Source organism: Gymnoscopelus microlampas, assembly GCF_963454915.1.
Source record: "Gymnoscopelus microlampas genome assembly, chromosome: 17".
NCBI lineage: Eukaryota > Metazoa > Chordata > Actinopteri > Myctophiformes > Myctophidae > Gymnoscopelus > Gymnoscopelus microlampas.
In genome coordinates this window covers 1103803-1130835 of record NC_139954.1, presented here as the reverse complement: position 1 = coordinate 1130835, position 27033 = coordinate 1103803, and the positions used below count along the sequence as shown (strand labels likewise).

The 27033-nt window shown below is 45.7% G+C and overlaps 1 protein-coding gene across 1 annotated transcript in view; it reads left to right on the top strand.

The window, feature by feature from the left end:
• LOC311064025 (antiviral innate immune response receptor RIG-I-like) overlaps nt 1-27033 on the top strand; it is a 74909-nt gene that overhangs the window by 8649 nt on the left and 39227 nt on the right. Inside the window, exons 7-15 of the mRNA XM_084083740.1 lie at nt 13894-14053; nt 14755-14936; nt 15854-15924; nt 16773-16858; nt 18544-18620; nt 19803-19901; nt 22859-23022; nt 23176-23311; nt 24342-24490. Coding sequence (XP_083939866.1) covers nt 13894-14053; nt 14755-14936; nt 15854-15924; nt 16773-16858; nt 18544-18620; nt 19803-19901; nt 22859-23022; nt 23176-23311; nt 24342-24490 — 1124 coding nt within the window. The remainder of the gene's footprint in view (nt 1-13893; nt 14054-14754; nt 14937-15853; nt 15925-16772; nt 16859-18543; nt 18621-19802; nt 19902-22858; nt 23023-23175; nt 23312-24341; nt 24491-27033) is intronic.

Below are 27033 nucleotides of genomic sequence, written 5' to 3'. Positions count from 1 at the left end.
TTTAATTTTATTTTATTTTATTCCCTTTGTCTCTGAAATACCGGCAGAATTGAATGTTTCAGTGATGCATGAGTTGACACAGTTTTCCACTTGGGGTGATAATCTGACAACGTGAGAAATACGATGTGTGGGACATAAACAGAAGTCGGAGATACCAAGTCGAGTCACCATACAGGGTAAACTTGATACGGCCCTCCAAAGCCAAAATTAAAGAATACATGCCCCCCCAGTGCTCAAAGAAATGTTTGATGACCCCCCCCCAGTTCTGAACCATACCATCCTTTATTAAAAAATACACAGTCCCTTAAATAGATTCACTTTTGAAAGTTATGTTTATGTCCGCTGTTTGCAGCCACGTGCCCAGACGCATATCTCATTGAAGAGCATATATATGACAAGGGAAACTGCGCTCCATTGGTAACTAAGAGATCCGATGTGTGTAGAAAAAATCCAAATTGCTTGGAACTCATGATCAGGCTTTGAGAGAGATTATGGATGGCATGTTGATGATGAAGAGGTGTCGGTGAACTTACCTGCTGAGCGACCAGGTTCCTTCCGGGAGCCTCATGTTCCGGCACTGGAGCATTATGACGGTGACCTCGGTACCTGAGGTGATTTCCTCCTTCAGTGCTCAATCGTCTTTGATCTTCAGCCGCAGGCATATTCCACTGCTCGTTCGCGTATCGCCTATCTTCTCAGCTGCTTAAAGGGAGAGGCATTGGCGTGGGCAAGGCCAGTATGGGAGAGCCGGTCCCCTGTTTGTCATGCTTATGGGGCTTTCACCCAGGCTATGAGAACCGTGTTCGATCATCCAGTGAAGGGGAGAGAGGCATCCAAACGGCTGTTGACTCTAAAACAAGGCTCCAGAAGCGTTGCGAGGAACGCCGTTGAATTCCGCCGAGGTTTCCGCTGAAAGCATGTGGGATGACATCGCGCTACAAAAGGCTTTTCAACATGGCTTGTCTGAGGCTATCAAGGATGAAGAAGTAGCTTGTGAGGAGGCTGAAGATCTGGATTCTCTCATTTCCTTTGCCATTCGTCTCGATAACCGGCTCCGCCAACGACAAAGGGAGAGAGGTGGGCGTATGTCCCTGTTACGTGTTTACCCCCCGAGGCTCTGCACCACGTGCGTCCTCGTCCTTTTCCGGGAACACCCGAGAGCTTCCGACTACGAGCGAGGCCGAGCCGATGAAAGTCAGGCGAGCTCGCCCCCCAAAATATATATATATTTTGGAAACCTGATCCCTTGACTGCGAGAGAAGGAATGGACGGATTTGACGTCATCCCAAAAAGATTCACTTCTATCCACTCTTATGTTATGAGATGTAGAAAAACACATCTAGCTCGGATTTCTTTCTTTTATGTGAAAACGAGCCATATTCAACTGCTATTTACAACAGAATGGACGATCGTGGTAAAATTGTTTTTGTTCTGGTGGATAGACTCCCCCCCCCCCCCCCCCCCTCGACAGCATTTGTTTACAGCCGTGCCTACAACGTACAACGTGGCTTCCGTGGCTCTCCTGTAGCGGATTAATTAATTAATTAATTAATACCTGGCAGAGAATGTGTTCAGACCAAGTGAGGAGTTGTTAGCCCTTGTCACCAAGAAGACTGAACCCCTGATGCTTCATCTGTCTTGTAACCATCAAGAGTTTATCAGTTTCTTTGTATTGTATTCTTGTATTATTATTGTTATTATTATTACTAGACCATACCCGGTCGACGCATCCGTGGGGGGATATGCGCACATGATCTGGCAACCCGGGAGGCAGTTCGTCCCATAGCTCGCGGGGCCATCCCACAGCTGGGCAGCCCCGTAACCATGGCGACATTCTTTTACACTAAAACGCTAATAAGAAGCTGAGATTTGATGAAATCGAAAAACGGGCTTCACAGTTAAGTTCAGATGGTAATGGTCAATGGCTGTGTGCAAAATCAGAGCAATTGCTCCAGCCACTGAGGAGAACCGGGTAGTGACACCACTACAGACAAACAAACGGACACACACACAGAGGTTACTAGAATTATAGTAGGATAATTATTATTTCCTCTGGTACTTTGAATTCCTTGGCTTATGTTACATAATCCTCAAGTTGACTGGAAGTCAGGCACTATTCGTAGTTGGAGTGTTTTTTTTGTCATTCTTGTTGTCTCCAGTCTGCCCTGGGCCCCAACTCCCTCACTTCTTCCCCTTCGGTAACTCCTCCAGACCTGACCGCTGCCTCCTACCATGTACCATGATTTGGGAGAAGTTTTTAGCAAACAGTGGGCACTCTCTCTCCCCCCTCACCGGCCCTATGACCGCACCATTGAGCTGTTGGGAGCTGTTTTTTTCTTTGTGGGGAAAAAGTATGGCAGTCTGAATCCCTGCATCGACTATAGAGGCTTGAATAACATCACAGTTAAGAACCGTTGCCCCCTTCCACTCATCAGTTCAGCGTTTGAACCTCTTGAAGGAGATACCATCTTTACTAAATTGGATCTGCGCAACGCCTACCACCTGGTACGGATCCGGGACAGTAATGAGTGGAAGATGGCCTTCAACACCCCGCTATGGCACTTCGAGTATCGTGTGATGCCTTTTAGACTCACTAACGCCCCTGTAGTGTTCCAGGCCATGGTAAACGGATGTGTTAACACTGGCATGACTGGGGTTTCATTATCCAACACACAGCCTGCAAAACGGTCTTTTTGATCAAGAAATCAAGCTCCCCTATTGGTTCCTGTCTCACCTCTGTGCTCCAGACTAGCTGACACCTTCTCACCCACACAGTGGGGGGTTCCATTGTCTTTTAAATAGCCATTCAATTGCACTCTGCTCAGTCAGTTAGCTCACTCACATATTATGGCAGGCAGAAACATTATAACATAGTAATTTAGTTGTAATGGTAACTGCAGATTCTGTATGTAAAATCTTTATTAAAAAAAAGCGTATAAAATAGTGCAATCTGTAGCGTCACATTAAACTCTTGAGGGAAACATGGAGCCTATATGAACGCTGAAGCCACTGCCTAATTACGTGACTATCTCCATTGTCCAAAACACTGGATATCTCTTGACAAACCAATATTAGTATTATTCATAATAATACTATTCACATTATTTGCCTATTATGCCTAAGTGTAAAAGCGTCTCCTTCTATCATCACTTTCTGACAACAGCGCAACACGTTGGTATGTTTCCACATGTGTCCAATCCTGCGCAAAATATCTGATCTACAAGCACAACACAGTTGCTGCGTGACAAGCTGTATGCTTGTAGATTTGATCTTTTTCCGCCGCTTCTATCAGCTGTCCACGCTGACAGAAGCGTCTCCTGTCCTGTCTCTCTCTGTCCCGTCTCTCTCTGTCCCTCTCCTCCCCATGTCAGCGCAACAAGAGAACACATCGCTATGTTCCACAAATGTGCTCATTCCTGCGCTAAATATCTGATCTACAAACATAAAACAGTCGCTGCCTGACGAGCCCTCTGCTTGTAGATCAGAACTGTTGGCGCAGCATTGGGCTGCCAAATTTTGCGAGAGAAATAAGCAGTCAGGTCTATGAAAATGTTACTGCATGCGTTGTGCCCTGACAAAACAGTGAGGCATGAAACCTTGTAAATGGGGTTTATAATGGGGTTTATAGCCGAGGCCAATTTGCAACCCCAGTCCCTGGTTAGACCTTTCCATATAAATATTTACCTAATAAAAAATAATTTACAAAAGGACATGCATGAAGCTCTAATCTCAAGTATGAAATATATTTATATCTGCAAAGTAACTAGTAACTAAAGTTTTCAAATAATTGTAGAGGAGTAAAAGTACAAGATTTGCTTCTGAGCTGTAGTGGAGTAGAGCATTATTACCATTATGATGTAATTATATATATAATTATAATAATAATAATAATAATAGAAAGACATGGAAAAACAAGCCCAAAGTCGCTTATAATAAGCAGACATGGCAACATAAGACTTGCAGCGCAGCAGAGTCTGCTCTCTACGGCCGCTCGGCGGGCTTATCTGTGGGGGGTCTCGAGGTGTAAAGTGCTCTAGGGAGGGGGAGAGAGGGGGAGAGCGACCAATTTAGCCGAAATAAAACGACTGGGATGGGATACATGGTATGTATTTCATATTTATAATGAGTTAAAAACAAAAAAAAAAACGGAGATGGTTTGAAACATATATTTAGGAAAAGTCATGAAAGGGGAACTTTCTCAGAGCTTCCTGAGAGAAGTTAAGCCACTTTCAATTCTCAAAATCGGTCCCATTGATTGCTTAGTCACGGAAGTGTTAAGAGACATGCTTAGCCTTTTTGTTTTTGTTTACCTAGATGACTGTTACGGGTTTAACATATCGATGTGATCGGTTATCTGCATGTATCACTGAGAGCGGTGTTCACTCTCCATTCCGACATCTCACCACTCCGACTAGTGGCTTCCGCGTGCGGTTAGGGTTAGGTATAGGCTTCGTCAACGTCGGAAAGGCGACATGTCGGAAAGGAGAAATGCACCCCACTGAGAGCATATAGCCCGGATGTATGGGGCTTGTATTCATTCACTATTCAGTTTAATACAGAGCCTAAACCTGACCACTGTGTCGGTCATCCTTCTTTATATATCGCATACTATTCTTTCAAATGCGCCAGAAGTGGTGGCTCACGTTTATATTCAATAGACGCGAGTTACATTAATTGTCGGACGGTAACGCTAGCATGGCAGCTAACATTCCCCTGCCGGTTGCAATGAGTTTCACAGGTGATTGGAGTACAAACTGGGACATTTTCGGGGCCGAGTTTGAGGATTATATTCTCGTCACAGTAATATCGGAGAAGGGCAAAAAAATCCAAGCGGCAACCCTACGGAGCGTTATGGGGAGTGAATGCAGACATATTTACCGTAACCTGAACCTCACGGAGGAAGGACAAGGGAACCCGAAATTGATACTGGATGCACTGTAAAAGTACTTTAAACCGGCAAGGAACGTCATCTATGAAAGATATATTTTCGGGAGCTGTAGACAGGAGGAGAGCGAAGCCATTGACACTTTTGTGACCAGGCTGAGGGAGAAGGCAGCAACGTGTGAGTACGGACAGTTAAAGGATGAAATGATTTGTGACAAAATTGTTCACTTTTATAGCGTCTCATACTTTCTGCGTTGAGCAGCTAAGCTATGACCGCTAAGCCCAATGAAAAAGGGGGTCGAGAGATGTTGGTGTTCTAAGCTAATCACTCAAATCAGTTGTCTTTTAAGATATTTATTCACTAAATCACACATAATACATAAATCGAATACATAAGTTACATGGTCAGTTACAGATAGACCTGGCGCTGGTTCATTAAGTCAGCGTCAGGCTAAGGTATAAACAGACGTTAGTTACATCACTTAGACAGACCGGTTAAGTTATTAAACCTGTAAGAAAACAAAACACAGAGAACAACAATATTAAATGACGTGAATCCTCATCCCATTATGAACACATCAGAGTTATAATCGTTACATAGTTAATTCTCACTTACTTTAGTCCATCCATTCTCTCGCCAAGTTGTTAGCTAAACTGTACCAGGTTCCATTCCCCTGGCACAGCAATCGAATCTAAGGTCCTGTGCTCAGGCAGCCTATTATATCAACTTCACACATAAGGTCCGCCTTTAGGGCAGAACTTAAGCAACAGGAAGTTCTGGTTACCCACAAGGCTTTGCGCTTGGTCATGTACTGCTACTTATCCCACAAGGTCTGGCTAGCTCTGGCCTTCTGCCCTGTCCACCTATTGTTTCTTATCTCACAACCTTACCCCGCTTGGTATGCAAGGAACCCTTTGAAGCTGCTAGCTCACCAGGGGTCTATTATGCTAAGCCACTACTAGACCAACTCACCACTTTCTCCAACAGGACATTTGAAACAAAGTACATTACTATCTCATTAATAATAATCCACAATTATCTTTCATAATAATAGATTATTTCCACACCTGCCACCTGTGTGTCTGATCTAGATCCAGGACACACACAGAACACTCCTCGTGAGCTTTTTTGGCTCTTTAGATAACGGCTCGGTAAAACAATTGTTTAGTATAGCTCTCTGTAAACTGCTCTGACAGATTACATTTTCAACACACATTTCACACATTGTCTCTAAGTGGCTCCAAACCCATATTTTGAAACAATTAACAGTTCAACTTAATGTTCTCAATTTGTTTGAAATACTTTTTGGACATTGTGGCTAATATTTGATCTCAAATTGACTTTACTTCATAGTAAATCATGACCAATTTAATTTAGCAACAATTCTTTTCCACTAGTTTATCCCTGAGATTTTTCCTAAATCCCAGGACAAATTAACTTTAATTGTAGTTATTATCTATATTCAAGCATGAACCCTCCAAGGCCCATTTGTTTGACACCCACGTGTCTTGTCTTTTTTCTCTCCTCCCACTAAGTCAATGTCCTATTTTAGGGCATTTTGCCATGGTAACTGACATTGCAATTTGGGCAAAAGGGTTAAAAGATTATTAAAATAGTTGATCTACAATTTCACCTTAAGAAATTTTAACTTAACTTTAACCTCAAGCACACATACAAAATGCTTATACAATCAACAAATAATAATTCAAACGGTTTGGTTACTCAGATCATGAGTCAAACATCAGTAAAGAATATATTTTGTTGGGCGGAAGAACCTCCCAACCATTGTTTGCATTTTGAACTTAGCGGCATAGTTTTGGAAGTTACAAGTAGCTTAATACATTTCATTATGCGTTTAAGTTATTTCTTCTGTGGTATATTGCAAACCTAGAAATGATACATTCATTTACAAAATATATCTCGAAATTCCTATGTAAACAGTCGCTCAAATAAGACATTTCGATTTTTTAGACACCTCGCATGGCGTCTTTTCGCTTCTCGTCCGCACTGCTCCCTTACTTTGAGGGTGGCAGCGCAAGTGTCAGTTCGTTCGCCAGTGTCACGTTGCTGGCACCACCAGCCGCCAGTGGGACTGCTTTTTTAGCAGCTCCCTCCTGGGGCCTCTTCTCAGCTGTTGCCAAGAAAGAGCTGGTTGCTCCCTCCGCAGAGGGTGAGGAAGGCTTATCTTTTATCTTTACCTTCTTTTTTCTAATTATTCCAGCCCCACCAGGACGAAGCATTCTCTCTGCCTGGATCCTGGCGGTAAGAACTGAAAGGACCTGTACGCCAGGCCACACCCACTCAGACTTCCTTCTGAGTGGTTTTGGGGGTGCTGGGTTGGCGCCCAGCCCCCTATTTCGGACAGACCCTTGTCTGCCTTTAGCTTGTCGCCTGCCACCTTTGTGACACGCAGGCTTGGGGCAAACGCCGCCCTTCTTGAACGCCACCAGTCTGCTTTTAGCTGGTCGCCTGCCACCTTTGTGACACGCAGGCTTGGGGCGAACGCCGCCCTTCTCGGATGCCACCAGGACGCTTTTAGCTGGTCGCCTGCCACCTTTGTTAGCCGCAGGCTTCAAAGGACCTCCCGGCTGACTGGCCATGGCTCTCCGCCCTGGCGTAGTGGTGTGCTTCCCCTCCATCTTGAGTGGGCTGGTGTCGACGTCCGTCGTAGCGGCGCCCTCTGGACGGTCCTCCATGACAGCTGTTGTGGCTGACACCTCCGACGGTGCCTCTCCTGGTGCAGCTTCTCCAGTAGCGACATCCAGTGGCTGGCACCCCTCTGCATTGAATGGTTCGGTGGCGACGTCCTCTGACGCCCTCGCCGGCGCCTCTCCTGCGGCCTCTGGTGGATGGTATCCCTCTGCGTTGAGTGGGTCCTCCTCCATGGCTGTCACGATTGACGCCTCTGCCTCGACCGCCACGTCACCCGTGGCCTTGTCCCCAGGAGCAGTACCAACTGCGATCTCCAGTGGCACCTTCTCAGCGTGGTCCCCTGGAGCTGGTTCGACCTCCGATGGCACTCCCTCCGGATGGCCCTCTGGATGGTCTTCCTTCTCAACGTGGTCCCCTGGAGCTGGTTCGACTTCCGGTGGCACTCCCTCCGGATGGTCTTCCTCTGCGACGTTGACTCCCTCTGGAACCTTCTCAGCGTCGTCTTCTGGAGCAGTAGCAGCTTCTGGTTCAGCCGCTTGCACAGTGGGAGTAACTTTCTCACCTCCCTCTGCAGCGTAGAGTGGGGTCTCTGCGTTCGCAGCTTCGTCTGCAGGAACAGCAACGCCTGGTTCGACCTCTGATGCCACTCCCTCCGGATGGCCCTCTGGACGGACTTCCTTCTCAGCAGGGGGATGTTCACTCACTTTGGGCTGTGTGAAGCTTGACCTCACCGTTCCAACCCTTACCATTTCAAACCAGACCTGCCTTAATGTCTCGTGGTACTCTTCACAACAGGCATCCTGTATACAGCAGATCTCAGATGAATCCTCGCCAACATCTACTAGTATGGCGATAGAACTAGTAGCAATCTCAAGGAATCTATCTAAATCGGCTTCTAGCTCCTCCATTGCTGTAATTACCTCTTTCATTGATAGATAACCAACACTGTAGACTAGGAACCCTGCTGCTATCTCAAATTCTGACTGTGCTGCCCTCACCTTTTTCACTAATTTAGCTAACTTTGCCATTTCCCCTTTTTACCTTGCCTTCTTGGCTTCTACAGGACTTTTAGGTAGGCTTTTCAGTTAGTCTTAATTCAATAGGCTGTGAAAGCAATCGTCAGTTATTTTAGCAAGTAGTAGTGTTGTTCAGCCTTTAGCTAATAACAACAATAATTAATTAACACTGTGTTTAACCTGTAATAGCACCCACCCTTTAGCATTCTATGCAAGAAGCTTGTTAATGGTCTATTCACATTTAGTTATTTTGTTAATTAATACTGGCAGGATTTATTTAGCTCTACCAAAGTAAATAATAGCATTTAACCCACAATGATGACTTAATCCACTGCTATCGTAACTAATCATCTAGTTGCTCACAGTTTTAGTCTATCATAAAGTCTGGTTAACCATGGTATTACACTAGAGGTAGACAACCTCCCCCACCCCTTATCAGTAAACAATGGCCTTTAACTCCCAAGTATAAGATCACCTCATAATCACTGTCTTTTAGTCTAATTTTTAGCTATATTGCAGTGTCTGGTCTCTCATAAAGCCTAGTTAAACCATGAATACTATTTTAAAGTTTGTCTAATCGGCTTAAAGCAAGCATCTATGATTAGATTATTAGCTTAGCACTGTCTTGTAAGTGAACAAAGACAATGCTAATTTACTCCCCCATCACCCAACAGTGGCAGTTAGCTAGCAGCTAGCACTTTATGCTAGACAATAGATCTGTTAGCACTGTGAGCTAGCGACACTAAGAGTAGCTCTCAGGACTGTTAGCTTTCTAAACCCCCTTATTGGTACGCTAATCAAACTTTTAACGGTAGCCTAGCTACATAACCTGTGGTTAGCTTCTAGCTTCTCCCTCAGCTCCTTATTCTTAGCACGCAGCGTTTCACAATCTACAGTCTCTTTCTCCACGGTTTTCACAAACTGTGGGGCTTTGTTTCATTCATAGCAACCTGATAGTGATAGTCTCTCTCCCGGAGGTTCCTCGTAGGCACGTACAGTCTCAATGCCTCGGTCCTCTTTGTAGGCCGGCTCCGTGTGTCCCCTTCGCCTCCGTGGATCAGACGACTTAGCTCTGATAGTGATAGTCTCTCTCCCGGAGGTTCCTCGTAGGCACGTACGGTCTCAATGCCTCGGTCCTCTTTGTAGGCCGCAAGCTGCTCCGTTTGTCCCCTTCGCCTCCGTGGATCTGACGACTCCCTTCAGTTGCTGATTTTCACTCTACCACTAGTTCATTACTCCAGTGTTAGTGCTATTAACCTATTTTAACCTGTCCCATAACCAGGCTAATAAGTATTTTATTATTACAACTCACGTCTCATCTTAAAGAGACCGTGCGTCTTCATTCCTATGGCTATAGGAGTTTGTTATTCTTTATATAACATGCATAACATCCGCTTCCAAGGCCTCTCTCTTTCCTAGAATTACAGAGGCTAGCACGGGACCTTTTCTCAGGTTCATCCGCTTCTATGGCCAAATACTTTCTCAGAGTTTACCAAGGCTACCACGGGTTTATAATTGTTTAATTACTCTGTAACATTTAAACTCTGTTTAATGACTATGTAACCAATACACACAACTAGTTGTCCCTCTCAGACACACTAGTGGTTTAATTACTGTGTAACACTTAAACTCTGTTTAATGACTATGTAATTAATCTTCAAACTAGTTGTCCCTCTCAGACAAACTAGTGTTTTAATTACCGTGTTGTACCCCTGTATAACACGGCTAATCCACTTAAACTCATAGATGTCTCTCTTTAAGAGACTCTATAGCTTAATATCTGATAACTGTGTTATACCTCTGTATAACACAGAGACCTTATTAAAGGCCGCTTAAACTTAGTAGAAAAGTCTCCTCCGGAGACTACTAGAGTTTAATAACTGTTCACTTTTATAGCGTCTCATACTTTCTGCGTTGAGCAGCTAAGCTATGACCGCTAAGCCCAATGAAAAAGGGGGTCGAGAGATGTTGGTGTTCTAAGCTAATCACTCAAATCAGTTGTCTTTTAAGATATTTATTCACTAAATCACACATAATACATAAATCGAATACATAAGTTACATGGTCAGTTACAGATAAACCTGGCGCTGGTTCATTAAGTCAGCGTCAGGCTAAGGTATAAACAGACGTTAGTTACATCACTTAGACAGACCGGTTAGGTTATTAAACCTGTAAGAAAACAAAACACAGAGAACAACAATATTAAATGACGTGAATCCTCATCCCATTATGAACACATCAGAGTTATAATCGTTACATAGTTAATTCTCACTTACTTTAGTCCATCCATTCTCTCGCCAAGTTGTTAGCTAAACTGTACCAGGTTCCATTCCCCTGGCACAGCAATCGAATCTAAGGTCCTGTGCTCAGGCAGCCTATTATATCAACTTCACACATAAGGTCCGCCTTTAGGGCAGAACTTAAGCAACAGGAAGTTCTGGTTACCCACAAGGCTTTGCGCTTGGTCATGTACTGCTACTTATCCCACAAGGTCTGGCTAGCTCTGGCCTTCTGCCCTGTCCACCTATTGTTTCTTATCTCACAACCTTACCCCGCTTGGTATGCAAGGAACCCTTTGAAGCTGCTAGCTCACCAGGGGTCTATTATGCTAAGCCACTACTAGACCAACTCACCACTTTCTCCAACAGGACATTTGAAACAAAGTACATTACTATCTCATTAATAATAATCCACAATTATCTTTCATAATAATAGATTATTTCCACAAAAATAGTGCTGGGTATTGCTAATGAGAGCACAAGGCGTAGGCTGTTGAGAGAAAAGGATCTCACGTTGGTCACAGCTATTGAAGCGTGCCGCACAGCAGAGCTAACTGAAATCCAAATGCGAGTGATGGAAACGGCTACTAGTACATACGCTCCACACAGCGAGACGCTTCACTCCGTTGCGAAACAACAGGCCAGGCATAACAAATCGAGGCGGAGCTATTCACCCAAAAAGGCTACGCTACCTATGCATGCAAATACTGTGGCAACACTCATTCTAGGGGAAGAGAGCACTGCCCAGCCTTTGGGAAAAACTGCTGATTATGTGGAACTAACAATAATTGTATTATGTCAAAAAAGCAAACGAGCAAGCACTACAGGAAATGTGCACTGCATGGCTGAGGAGCTTTCAGAGCAGAGCAGTGATGAGGAGTCACATTTATACACAGTGGAGTCAGTAAGTGCAGTAGGACAAACTAAAGGACATAAGTGGTTTGTGACACTACGGTTTAACAACAAAGCACAGAGATGTCAGTTGGACTCGGCGCCCATGTGTGACGTAATGACTCTTAAAGACAAGGAAAAACTTGCGCCCCATGCAAAGCTCCTCCCAAGTAAAACCAGTCTAAGGCTGTACTCTGGGAAGCTAGTGAGCTCTTTAGGCATTTTTTACACTGAATGTACAGTACGGGGTTGCAAACAAAAGCTTTAATTTGAGGTAGTGAAAAAGGGACAGCATCCTCTCTTATCGGGCGACACCAGTGAACGCCTTGGTTTTATGCACTTCACCATTCCTGAGGAGGTGCTGAAAGTCGAACATGCATTGCCCAGACCTCTAACCAAGGAATAGATAGTTGGCAAAGTCCAACATGTACTGCCCAGACCTCTAACCAAAGAAAAGCTTATCAGCAAAAACAGTGATGTGTTCACCGCACCCGTGGAATCGGTGCCAAGAAAAGTAAATTTCGACCTTGATCCCGACATTCCGGCAGTTCAGTGCTCCCCGCAATGTTCCCATCGCCATGAAATCCCAGCTGGACAAGTATGAGGCTGAAGGCCATATTAGACCTGTCACAGAGCCAACTGACTGGATCAGTAGTTTGGTAATTCAGTCAGACAACTCTTGGATTGGATTAGAATATATATTTATTAAGCAAGCTTGAGCATGGATATAGAAGCATGAGGAAGCATAGTTTGGCGTCAGGCATCTGAATCCATTCATTCCCTGTAAGAATAACATTTTAATGCATGTTACATGCCAAATAGCATTTACAGGGAATGAATTAAACACCCGTGGGGATCTAGAAACAGAGCCTACAGGTGGATGCCGGGGAGGCGGGTGGGATGACTTTCATGGGCAGCAGCTAGGTAAGCAGTGAGCAGATAAAAGCAGCAGTAAGCAGCGAGCAGATAACAGCAGCAGCAGCAGTAGCAGCGAGCAGATAGCAGCAGCAGTAGCAGCGAGCAGATAGCAGCAGCAGTAGCAGCGAGCAGATAGCAGCAGCAGTAGCAGCAAGCAGATAGCAGCAGCAGCAGCGGTAGCAAGCACGTCGGCTCTGCTAGACAGGGAAGCCAGAATGCGCAGGTAACAGCGTAGTACCTTTAACCACCCGATCAGGAGAAAAGAGCATGTGACTATAGTCACCTGATCGGATGACCCAATCCCTTGAGCTGCCTGGCCTGAACTAGCTCCGTAGACTGCGCATCATTAGTGAGCAAGCCGGAGAAACTGAGAATATGTATTGATCCTAAGTTTCTAAACAAAGCTCTGCGGCGCTCCCACTACATCATGCCCACCCTGGTGGATGTACTTTACAAATTACCAAAAGCAAGAATATTCACCTTAGTAGATGCCCGATCCAGAAAAGGTCAGGGCCATCCTTGTCTTTGGCTGAACGCGTCCAGCATGTCCGCCTGGTCCCCCAGAGGCTCCTTGAAAACCAGCTTTTCGTGAAGGCCGAGAAGTGTGAATTTCATGTGCCCACCACTACCTACAGTATCGAGGATTCATCATCTCCGAGGGACGGATGAGTGTGGATCATTCCAAGATGTGGGCGGCCTCTGAGTGGCCACATCCTTCCACCCACAAGCAGCTGCAGCGGTTCCTGGGTTTCAGACATTTCTACCGCCGTTTCATCAGGAACTACAGCCGTGTCACTGCCCCTCTGATGGCTTTCACCTCCACCACAACCAGGTTCAAGTGGACCTCTGAGGCAGCTGCAGCTTTCCAGGAACTGAAGACTCTGTTCACTACCGCTCCCATCTTGGTTCAGTGCCACTGTCATGGCAGCTTGTATGTCCGGTCTGTTCTGACTTTATTAAATTAATAACATTTTAATTTTTGCATACAACGGTTCCTTGGTCTTTGTCTTGCATCTGGGTTCTCTGTTTGCCTTGACAGTATGAATGAGAGATCACCACAATTAAAGTTTGATGTGAAATAATCGTGAAGCATTTTCATATAGATCATTGCGTTCTCACATTGTCTATTTCTCCAATTCTACTGCAGGTATGTGTACATTTGGCACTCACAAGTATATTAATACACGCACGCACGCACACACACACACACACACACAGTTTGTTACTGAATCTGGTCTCTTTGCTCCTGCAGGTTGTGGGAAGACGAGGGTTGCCCTGGCCATTTGTGAGCATCACCGGGAGACAAGGTTCAAAAGGGGTCAAGATTCAAAGGTGGTTTTCATGGCAACCACACTGGTTCTTTGGGAACAGCAGCTGCGTCAGTTTAAGCAATACTTCAGACAGGATGTCAGGTACACACACACACACACACTCACTGGCCGGTGAGCCAGGTGGTGGACCTCCCCGGAGGTCCCGGCCCAACGCACTAAGTCCCTGATAGTCACAGGGGCACGCCTCGCAGTTTTTACCAACAGGTCCCTGCGGTCCCTCGGCCGCGAGATGTCTCTTAACTTAATGCCCGCGGAGGGGTGCTTAAGAGTGGGTCCACGGGACCGCCTGGAGCGGCGGGTGTCCCCCGGAGGCGGGGGTTCCCCGGACGTGAGTGAGTACCCAGGCTCGGGGCGCCCCGGCCGTATCCTGGAGCTTTAAAAAAAAAAATCTGAACATCTTATCAGAGCCCACCAGGAACGGGGCGCCCCAGCATCTGGGCTCTGGTCGGACTGACGGAGTGTCAGAACAGCGGTTATTCGGAATAGCAGGCGGTCCCGGTGCCAAGCAGTTTTTTGTTTTTTGTTTTTGGTATGAACCGGCTGGGGATCAAACCCCTATCTCCCAGTCTTAGAGCGGACACCCTTACCACAGTGCATGTGCACACACACACACACACACACACACACACACACACACACACACACACTCATCTGAATCGACTTAAGAAGAAGATCACGACATAAAGTGTAACCCCCTCTCTCTTTCTCTCTCTCTCTCTCTCTCTCTCTCTCTCTCTCTCTCTCTCTCTCTCTCTTTCTCTCTCTCTCTCTCTCTCTCATAGCATTAAGGGACTATGTGGTGGTGAAAAGGACAACCGTGTGCCATTGACAGACATTGTCGTAGAGAACAATGACATCATCGTGCTGACCCCTCAGATCCTGCTGAACGCTCTGAAAGAAAAAGACATAACTTCCCTTTCCCGTTTCTCACTGCTCATCTTCGATGAGTGTCACAACACTACGGGTACAACAACAACACAACAACAAAAACAACAATACTACAGATACAGAAACACAACACTACAGAAACAATTTATCAATTCATCAATGTGATTATAGAGTCATTATCACAACAGGTTGTCTCAAGACACTTAACATAGTGTCCCCCCCCAATAAAAAAGGCATCTGGCTAGACCATGACGGGGGGAAAGAGACAGTGACAGACAGACAGACAGCCAGAGAGAGAGACTGAGTGGGAGATACAAAGAGAGTGGGATTGGGCAGAGAGACACAAATATGGACAACAACAATAATAACAGCAACAACAACAACAATGATAGTAACAATTATAATGATGAATTATAATGAAAGGATTAAACATGTTGAACTCTTGGGTCCCCGAAAGTTGACTTAGTGGCATGCACTGCTGAAAAACGAACTGCTTCAACTGCTTCATAGATCTTGTTCAGTATCAGTAGTGAAGCTCAGTATCTTTCTTCCAATTTAATAAAGTGAATTCTACTCTATTGTATCAGACTGCTGACACTGTGTTCACACTAGTGGTGACAAAGCTCCAAGATTTATATAAGAGAAATGATAAAGAGTTAAGGTCCATGGTGACATGGTGTATTTCTAACGGTTTGAATCAAAATATTGATCATTATTTCAGTTTTGGGGATGGCTGGGTCAGAATATTCCCACTTCACTGAATAGAAAACAACAACTATATTTGCCTACAAATCTTTCAGTTTGTATCTCCTTTTTTTTGGTGTAACACTAAATAAGATTTCCGCCATAATCTGAAGAATCATTTTGGTTAAAATAAATTAAAATGAGCATTGTGAGTTGTGTATCGTATTGTATTGAGACAATTGTTACATGCCTAGTGTGTTGTGTAGTAATGTGTGTCGTAAAGTGTGTGTTGTGTGTGTCCTCTGACAGGTAAACATCCATACAATGACATCATGTCCACATATCTGGACAACAAGCTGGATAATTCAGGAGACACACAGGTACACAAAACCACACTAACACACAGACGCATGCATGCACACATGCCACTTATCTGTGTTTTTAGAGGATAAGCTAAGATAAGATAAGACCTTTATTGATCCCGCAAGTGAAATTAATTCGCCAGAGACAGTACAGTGGTTAAAATACAGATTACATGGCAAGAAAAAAGTATGATGGACAGTCAAGTTAAGGCAACACCTTCAGTAAGTGCTTGCATAGTGCAAGACAAAGGAAAATACAAGAGAATGCACAGTAAGCATGTCTAGTATACTGTACGGATCTGCTTGTTTTCCGAGCAATTTGTCTCTACTGAGCGAGCTGAGCGTGTGCCTCACTATACATCTTCAGCTAGCGGCACAAAGGACTTTCTAAGTCTACTGGTTGAAGATGAATCTATCATTACATCTGCTTGCTAAACCTTCCCATGATCTCCAAGTGGATTTGAGTGGTTGTCCATAATAGCATCCAGCTTCCTCGCTATATGCACCTTCATCACCTCCTCCACCCCGTTCAGGGTAGCCCCTACAAGGGAGCTTTATATTAGCGTTCCTGACCAGCCTGTTCAGATTGGTTGTGTACCCAGCAAACAATCACAAAAAAGAGAGAGCTAGCCATTACAGACTGTTAAAACATCTGCAGCATCATGTAACACACACCAGTTGTAGCTATCCACAATCTCCACCATCTCCTCATGAATGCGTGGGACCCTCTATCTCCTGTGATAATCCACAACCATCTCATTGGTCTTGCCGACGTTCACCTTGCTCCACCTCACCACATTGTTTTTATCTGTGTGTGTGTGTGTGTGTGTGTGTGTGTGTGTGTGTGTGTGTGTGTGCGTGCTTAGATTGTAGGTCTGACTGCATCTGTAGGAATCGGGTCTTTCAAGAAACAAGACGAGGCTGTTGTCAACATCTGTCAGCTCTGTGCCAAGTAATACATACACACACACACACACACACACACACACACACACACACACACACACACACACACACACACAGCTATACTCTAGTAGGCTACTGTAAGTTTACAACAATCATAGCCTCTCAAACCCAGATACATTGCTACGACGCGTAATGTGTGTCGCTACCTACCCAAAATAACAGACATACAAGCTATCAACGCGCTGCGTCATGGTGTGTCGACAGCTTACAGATCTGATCTTTTGGGCACGTAAAAAATGAGGCGAGACGGAGTATACAATACTAAGCATTTTGGAAACCAAATAAGCCGGCAAGGTCTGTAACATTACATTACGTGGTCAAAAACATAGACATGTAACTTGCTTGTAGTGGGTGGTTCTCAACCTGTGGATCTGGACCACAACGGAGCTCACAACGCCTCGCGAGCTTGTAGATCTGCTATTTTCACAATATTTATCTGTGGAACCGAGTCAAACAAAATGGGGATCCCCAGTTCAAATATAATTATTTTGGGGGGTCACGACCTGAAAAGGTTGAGAACCACAGCTTTAATGCAGAGAACATTACATGAGCATAGCGTTTACCGTGGTGAAGTGTTGAATATTTTACCCAGCTGGGTTTAACAAGACAGCGGCGCAAAATGAAAATCCGACTTTTCCAAAAAGTGCTATCACAGATGATCCGATCATCTTATAAAAAATATGCCAAGTTAACTGAAGTTATATAGCTGATGCTGAGCTAAACATGTTTGTTTAATTTTGAAGATTATATATTTAAACTTTATGATGAAAGGCCGCGGCGGCCACACACACAGCAGCTGTTATGCTCGCCTCTCCATGTTTACTTTAATGAGCAGCATGAAGCAGCTTGACTGAAGCCGGTTGGGAGCCAGCTCCGCACACCGGAGGTTCCTTTGCAGGAGGGGAAAGGGAGGGGACAGCGGAGTGGACGTTTTTGGGGCATTTCATTCATTAATGCGTCCAAAAAAAACGAGTCCACGAGTCTTTGAGCTCGAGTCCAAGTCAAGTCTCAAGTCTTTGAGGGGCGAGTCGAGTCTAGAGTCTCATTTGTGGCGACTTGAGTGTGACTCGAGTCCGAGTCCCTGACTCGAGTCCCCATCTCTGCTGATCCATGTTGGACTATACACCTAGGTGTATGTTTATTGAGTATTATACAATGGGACTCAGCCAATCAGAATCAAGCAATGGAACTATCCATTTTATAAATATGTTTTTACCTCGTAATCTCCAAAGCCAACCTTTCTACAAAACTGTCCATGGTACGATGCCGATAGATTGTGGAACTAAAACAATATAAATCACAAGCACATGTGTCACAATAAGCCTCATTCACAAAGCGTGCGCATGCTCAGATTTTTCTGCACATTTGATTTACAAACATGTGGAATAGGCTCTATGCACAGCAGCCATATTGGAAGAAATTGGGCCTCTTCCCTGACCCTAACCCCTTTGGTAAGCGGGAACATAGAACCCGGGGAAGGCCCAATATATCCACACATCTTCTTATATTAAAATGTCCTTAAAGGAGAACTTTTGTTTTTCACAACTAGGGTTATTTTATTAGTTTGTAATTTGAGTGAATGAGACTCCCCTACGTCTTTTAATGCGACGGCGGGTCGAAAAATATGAAGTACTTACCCAACACCACTTATGATTACTTATGTCTGTTCAGCCTAAACTCCAAGGTCATCTCCACTGTGAAGGAAAACATAGAGGAACTGGAATCCTTTGTACACACACCTAAGAAAGGTAAACACTCATATACACACCTACACACATCTTCACAAACACAGACTGTACACACACGTCATGCACACACACGCACGCACGCACACACGTGCTTGTTGTTGTTGTCGTTTTTTGGGGGGAGTTGTAACAAATTGTTGTCTCCGCCGGGTGCAATACGTTAGTCCGACAGCGCATTCCTCCGACAGCGCAGTGCTCCGACATTAAACAGTAAACCCGAACCAAACCCGCACCCTAACCCTAACCGCACGCGGATGCCACATAGTCGGAGAAAAGGTCTGTCGGATTAACGCATGCCTCCCGTCTCCGCCAGGCCCAGGCCGAAGGTGTGGCCGAGGCTATGTTTTCGCCCGTCTGTCCGTCCGTGTGTCCGTGTGTCTGTGTGTCCGTGTGTCTGTCTGTGAGCAGCTAATCTCCGGCACCGTTGCACCGATCGGCGTGAAACGTAGGCACACTCCCTTGAAGCCAGAGACCTCTCACAGAAAAAAAAGCAGATTTTGTCCAAACATCACGCAAATCGGTAAACAGGATCTCTATAGTCATGTGATCAAGACCGATCTGTCCGATTTTTCATATTCCATCCTGATTGGCTAAGATTGGCTTCCAAAGTTTGCAGGAGTGGCCTGTTTTAAAAAAAATGCCTCAAATCATGAACACAGCGCCTGTTTGCCGCGAAACTTTGCACACACATTCCCACTAGGCTACACTTCCAAATTGTTCACATTGGCCTCATGGTGGTGCTACAACACCCCACTTAATTCTTGAACTGTTGCTCTTACAATAAAAATGTTTCCCTTTTCCCTGGATTCCTTGGATTCTCACTCTCCATATAGGCCCCGGCTACTTGAACCACATACCATTTCCCGCCATTTTGTGTTTTCTTCTAAACACATTTTTTGCTACTACTCCTACAGATTTTGTCCAAAACTCAAGATGTTTGATTTTTAAGATCCCGTTCCAAGTGACTATGACCTTCCAAAGTTTGCGGGCCCTGGGTATGCAACTCAGCCTGGCGGAGACCTGTGCTCCGAGGAGCACACTTTTCTAGTGGGTTGTGTTTCCACTTTGAGTATTGTATCTTTCTACTGCATGTCTAGACTGTTTCTACTGTATATCTGCTATGTTTCTACTGTATGTCTACCATGTTTCTACTGTATGTCTACCATGTGTCTACTGTGTTTTCAGATTTCCATCTGGTAGAGGAAAGACACAGTGAATCGTTCATCAGTGTCATTCAGGACCTCATGAGAAGAATAGAGACTGAGACCAAAGTCTATGATATAGGTACTACGCACGCACGCACGCACGCACGTAAACAAACACACACACACACACACACACACACACACACACACACACACACACTCATAAGTCTGTCTGTCTGTCTGTCTGTCTGTCTGTCTCTCTCTTTCTCCCACTCTCTCACTCTGTCTGTCTGTCTGTCTGTCCATGTCTGTCTCACCTTTTCTCTCTCTGCAACTATGGTTTGTTCTTTTATCATATCACTCGCTCAATTTTCGCTTATGTGAGAGCGTCCCCTGGCGTGATCAAAGAAGCATTATTATACACTCCAGGCAATATTATTGGCTGGAACAAGGTTGCGTGCTGGGTCATCAGCAGGTACCACCCCCCGGTGTGCTTGATAAGCACTGATGAATCATTCAAACTTCCCTTCTCTTAATCACAGAGCATACCCTCACCTTATCTCTCAGACCGCTACCGATTATGCACTCGACAAGTTAATTACACACATTTCCAAGTTTGAGCCGCGAAAGCCAAACCAAAATAAAAAACACCACGTTTGAGCCTCAGAAGCCAGACCGTGTTACGATGTCTAGCCCACCTTCCTTCCAGAAAGCAACGGCTATGAGCATCTCTCCTGCCGCCAGCAGGTCGAAGAAGCCCAGCCAAAAGTCGTGCCCCTGTGGAACAAAATGTCGGGCTACGATACCCACACTCGCTGCCTGAAATGCCTGGGTTTGCAACACGCTACCATGGGACTGCAGCCTGGTTTCTGCGGGCATTGCATATGGATGGAAATGAAATTCCTGATGCGCAGGCTAAGCAATCTAGCAAACCACGCAGACCCGGTGCTCGCATAAACCATGGACACAGAGGGCAACGGTATCGACCCCGCTGCCCCTGTGAGACCTCCACCTAACAGCGGGAAGCGGGCCGACCCAGGAGACCATGACCCGCCTTCGCAGAATCTCCGCGGAGAGCCTGAAATTTATGAAGACGTGTTGGCCACCATTGTGGGCCCAAGAAAGGGTCAGAACTCACGCAACTGACAGTCACAGAGGAAGGAAGGGCTGGGTGAGAAAATGTCTGAAACTAAACAAAAATATAATAAAGCCCAGAAACATGAACCCGTCATTATGGGCCTCGCAAAGAGGCCCAGTGATGGGACCAGCACACTCTGTCCCGGAGAGTCGAGTGCGCGCCTGTCCACCACACCCGGTGTGGTCGGGACCACAGGCCCCAGATGCACCACAGTAGGGTGCTCTTGGTCAGGGCATGAGAACCCTCACACGAGCAGGCCCGGGTGAGGGACATCTGCATTGTCCACTGCATCCCTTTTTGCAACCACAGCTGAGGAGTTCCCGACAGGCCAGGCTCGCTTCTGTGTGGTCCAGTGCACTTCCCATCCTCCTGTCAAAATTAGAATCAGCTTTATTGTCAGATCACAGGTTTAATAGTGTAAAGAAGTAGATTAAATTATTTGTATTCACCTGTCTCCTTCCTCTTCCGCCCCCATTCACCTGGGGATGGGAGTTCAGGGGCTGCAACCATCGCCTTTCCCCAGCAGTGGCCAGCTTGGTAGGCTGCCCTCTTTGTATGTTGAATCAGTACAGCTTGTGTTGGGGGGAGTCCATCAATTGTTCTGCCCTTCTGGGTGAATAGCTGCTTCCGTGCCTGATTCACTGTTGCCTGGCCGCTAGTGCGGTCATAGAGCAATACCACAAATCGCTCCAGAGGCTCCATCCAGTCATCTATTTTGTCTGGGGTGGCAGCTAAGGAACTGAAGGCACGTGTGACGTTTTCCAGGTCTCCCATGCCGTCTTCTTGCCTCTGCCTCCAAAAGATGACACTGTGTCACATCCAGTAAAGGCATTGAACATGGGTAAGGCTAAGCATCGATCTGGGCCTAATGCCCTTGCCATCTCATGAGCTGCTAAGTTACGGAAACTTTTCCCTGTTCCAAAAGCAACCCACAGCTCAGTCAAGTGGAGGCGTTGGGCTGCCGTCACTGCCAGGCAGTTATTGTCACCTTGCTATACCCTTCCTTCACAGCATCTTCTAGGTGTAATATGATGCGAGTATCAGCCTCCTCATGTAGGCTACTGTAGTTAGTTAGGTAGTTACTAGCATGTTGTAAATAGTACCACGGTATTCCTCATCCTTGAAAATGTAGGATTAGTCACCAGAATCAAGATCCTAGGTGGTCTAGCACCTGAGTTATTGGTAAAATGACAGCAGGTGGTGGCCATTTTGAAAAATGGCGGCCATGGTTACCACAGGAAAATTCTAAATAGTGCCACTGTATTCCTCATCCTTGAAAATGTAGGATTAGTCACCAGAATCAAGATCCTAGGTGGTCTAGAACCTGAGTTATTGGTAAAATAACAGCAGATGGAGGCCATTTTGGAAAATGGCTGCCATGGTTACCACAGGACAAATCTGTGATGGCCCTATAGCCAAAAATGTTCCTAATGGCATGCCCTAACTGTGTGCCAAATTTCATGCTTTGTAAAGTGCACGATTTTTGCCCGAAACGCCCGGACTATATTTAGTGTGTGCCTGTTGAACTGGAGGCTAAAAACCCGAGCGGACAGTCCATGCGCTAGATGAGATCGCGTAATTTAATCGCTCGAATATTTTTTTTTTTTAAGATATCTGACATTCATAATGACAGAAACCTCGCAACAGTGTTTTTGTCCCAAATGGACCGGCGTTGTGTTTACAAGCTGACTTGCATGAAATCACGGGTGAAATCTCGTCTTGCGAGACTTACGGAGGGGCGCATCGAACATAAACACTGTGGAGCTAATGAAGTCAGATATCAACCAAAAAAGAAGGTAAGAAAAAGATAGTCTGGAATTCTCCTTTAATGCACTGCTTTTAAAATTAAAATGTTCTGTCTTTCCATCTCTCTCTCTCTCTCTCTCTCTCTCTCTCTCTCTCTCTCTCTCTCTCTCTCTCTCTCTCTCTCTCTCTCTCTCTCTCTCTCTGTGTCTCAGATAGTCTCTCGTCCATTCCATCCAGTGACTATGGATCTCAGAAGTATGAGCAGCGAATCATTGATATTCAGCAGCAATGTCGAATTCTGTCACTGGACGACATGACTGAAGAACAGCAGAGTCAAGTCTGTAGAGCACTGTACAACTACACTGAACACCTGAGAGTGAGACACACTGCACACACACGCACGCACGCATACACAAACGCACACAATCGTATAATCTCTCTCTCTCTCTCTCTCTCTCTCTCTCTCTCTCTCTCTCTCTCTCTCTCTCTCTCTCTCTCTCTCTCTCTCTCTCTCTCTCTCTCTCTCCAGAAGTACAATGATGCGTTGATCATAAATGAGGATGCCAGGACTGAAGATGCACTGGACTACCTGTCTAAGTTCATGGAGCAAGTCAAACATCCAGAAAATGACAAAACAGAGAAACAGCTCACCCAGTACTTTGATGGTACAAGCACGCACACACACACACACACACACACACACACACACACACACACACACACACACACACACACACACACACACACACACACACACACACACACTTCTATATGTATGCATTATTTTTTTTATTGACCACCGTCACTGTTACTCAAACCTAAGCCAGTGGTTTATAAACATATTCATTATGTCAAGGACCGCCCCACATGTATATGTATTTGGCCTCGGACCCCCATCTGAAAAGAGTTTGTGCTGGGGAACCATAAGAGAAGATTTATTTTTTTATTGTTTCTACACTTACATCGCGCTGCACCATGATGTAAACAAGACATGGGCCAAATTATAAAATAGGATTGAAGTGTTTAAACTGTTCCAAATTTAGCTGGGGACCCCCTGGAACACCCTCAAAGATCCCTGGGGAACCACTCTGATCTAAGACCTATTTTGATCCAGGAAAAAACCCAGTGTGACTGTTTTGAGAAAACGTTCACTATTTTGTAGTGACATTCACATTGAGCACAATAACTAGTATATAACTATAACTACAACTGTAACGATAATCAAGTTAGCGTCCACACTGAAGAAAGACAAGGTTATGTAAACAGTGCATCAAACACTGCACAGTCCAGCTGTGTCAGTGCCCACACAGAGGGAGAGAGAGATCTCCGCCTCCCTGGTGCTGAAAGATGGGATATAATTATAGATTATTAATTACAAGGAGGTGAGCTTACCTGTGGTCATGCCAGCTAGTGGTAGCAATTCACCGTCTCCTCATCTCTCCGTTAATAACAAAACGTTCCGAGGATGAATGAGACTGGTTGCATACCACATGTCCTTTTAGTTGATTTGGAATGGCTGTCAAAGTTTCTATCGTTCATGGTTACGACTACCGTTGTCGTTATAGTTGTGGTGTGGACTCTGCCACCCACTTCAATTAGAAAGATTTTTAAAACTACATATTTGTTGTTCTCATGCACAGTGTGAACAGCTCCTTAGACAAAGTATTATTTCTTCTCTGCTCCCCTGCTATGTAGAACAAGAGGTGCAGTTGCGTGAGTTGGCCACTGGGGGTCAGCATGAGAACCCTAAACTGTCTAGGCTGCAGGAAATTCTACAGAAAAAATACGGAGAGGAACCTGACACCATGACACTTGTGTTTGTCAGAACCAGAGCACTGACAGATGTAAGAGAGATGTGTGTGTGTGTGTGTGTGTGTGTGTGTGTGTGTGTGTGTGTGTGTGTGTGTGTGTGTGTGTGTGTGTGTGTGTGTGTGTGTGTGTGTGTGTGTGTGTGCGTGCGTGTGTGTGTCCGACCGACCGACCGAGCATTCGGAATAAAGTGTTTATATGGTAAACATATCCCGATTCAAACGGTATACACCACCCCTCAAAACCCGAAGGAACATTCATTCAGATCAGACCGGAATAGAATATTCTATTCGAATTGAGGTGTTTACATGAGTATTTTTATTTTGAATGAGCAGTCATTCCGAATATATGTGGAATATTCCTGTCCATGTAAACGCAGCCACTGACTATCATAAACGAAACAGAGCCACCTCCCTGACAATTCGGTTCTTAAGTCTGACGTCATTTTGTAGTCCGACGTCACGTCCGGGTCCAAAAGGCACCAGCGCCGTCCACTCTTCATTATAAACAAACATGTTGGAACCCGTAAATCTTTTTACAATTACTTCCTTTTTCAGAAATGAACCATTGAGGGTTAATGCACCTGATTCGGATGCTATCAATGCATTGAATGGGAGATTATCACGTTTTATCAGACCATTGAATGGGCGAAGTAGGCGACCTACTTACCTACCCGCGATTTATCAGACCATTCATTGGGTGTTATCAATACTGACCTACCGACGGAGATGACTTAAATAGTTCAGTTTCGGTTTTGGTTTTGGTTGTTTTGGTTTCGGACCATGACGGAGGCGCGCAGTCTCAGGCAAGCTGGAGCCCCGCGGAAGGACCACCGAGGGAGCTAAAGCGACCGAGTTGCCGTCCTGAGTGGTGCGACGCTCGCCTGAGCCTACTCAGCGCCGTTGGAGTTATGTACCGATAGGCACAGAATCGTAAATATTGCTGTGGGGACTGCTCCTTCTCCAAGGTCAGTAGCTCCTGATTACGCCCAATGAATGGTCTGACAAATCGCGGCAGGTCCGTGTATCGCCTACTCCTCACCTACTCGCCCCATTCAATGGTCTGATAAAACGTGATAATCTCCCATTCAATGCATTGATAGCATTCGAAGCCGGTGGTTAATAAGGGTCTTAATGCTAATATCATAGACAGTAAAAAGTAGGCTAATATATATATCTATATTTGTATTTATTTATTATTACCCCTATCGTTATTTGCGTACACGACACTTAGTTCTATTGCTGGTGTACGGCACCAAATTTCCATGGCCAACCATATGGATCCTGTGGGCGTGAAAAATAAGGGGGTGGGCTTTGCATGTTCTCTGGGACCCCATCTACGTATGGACGCCACTTGATCGCCCATCAGCCTTCTGGATGATCTTTTATTCCTTTTTATGTGTTCCTTTTTATAACTGCTAGGAATCTTGCAGTTCAAGCACATTTCCACAGTGTGGCAGGCTATTTTCAAAGCTATTGGAACAGCCCACCGTGTACAGACAGAATCACAATCTATTGCCCGTGTACAGTGCATGATCCTGCACTGTACACGGGCAATAGATTGTGATTCTGTCTGTACACGGCAGGCAATAGATTGTGATTCTGCCCCCTCACTCTCCCTCGGCTGGGGGACCCCCTCTCGCGGACCCCCGCGGCTCTCCAAGCCTCACCATGCCTTGCCATGCCTTGCTCTGTCTGGGGGACCCCTCTCGCGGACCCCCGCCGGCCAGGCCGGCCCCAGGGACCCAGAGGACCCCCAGGAACTCTCCCTCGGCTGGGGGACCCCCTCTCGCGGACCCCCGCGGCTCTCCAGGCCTCACCATGCCTTGCTCTCCACTGGGGACCCCTCTGGCGGACCCCCGCCGGCCCCAGGGACCCCCGGGACCCTCTCCCTCGGCCCGGGGGACCCCCGTGGACCCCCCGCTGCACTGGCGCCGCCTGGTGGACACCAGCTTCACTCACACTTGCTGATCCGCAAGCTCGTTTCGCGTGCGCTCCACTCTGACACCTCCAGCGCGGCCGGGGACCCCCTCGCGGACCCCCGCCGACCAGCCCGTGCGCCCCCTGCGGCCCCAAACTTGTGAGGGGCATAACATCTGTAATAAATCGCTCCAGACATATTGTGAAAATCTAAAACTTCTGTCATGTCCATCCATATTCAAAGTAAGCCGCATATAACGGTGCCTGAGAGTAATTTGATGATGCTGATTCTCAATCAATCACTCTTTATTTCAGACTCACATGGGTCCATACAGTATCCAACATAACAATAAATAAAAACACAAAAACAGAAAAAAGAAAAGGAAGCACATCTAACAGACATACAGACACTTTTTCCAGTGTCTCCAGAGACATGAGAATCTCATGCTGCTTAGCCTAGGCATGGTTAAAGTCCTAATGCTGTCATTGTTGGAGTCTATCAGCCTGGTCCAAAACTGTACATCAGATTCCCGAGCACAGCATTTAGAGTTGGAACACCCTTATTAACAATTCGCTGCGTTACCTTCCCAACAGAACAGGGGGAAGGGTCTGATGTACACAACCAAAATGAAACACAGTAGGCCTACAGCAGTGGCATG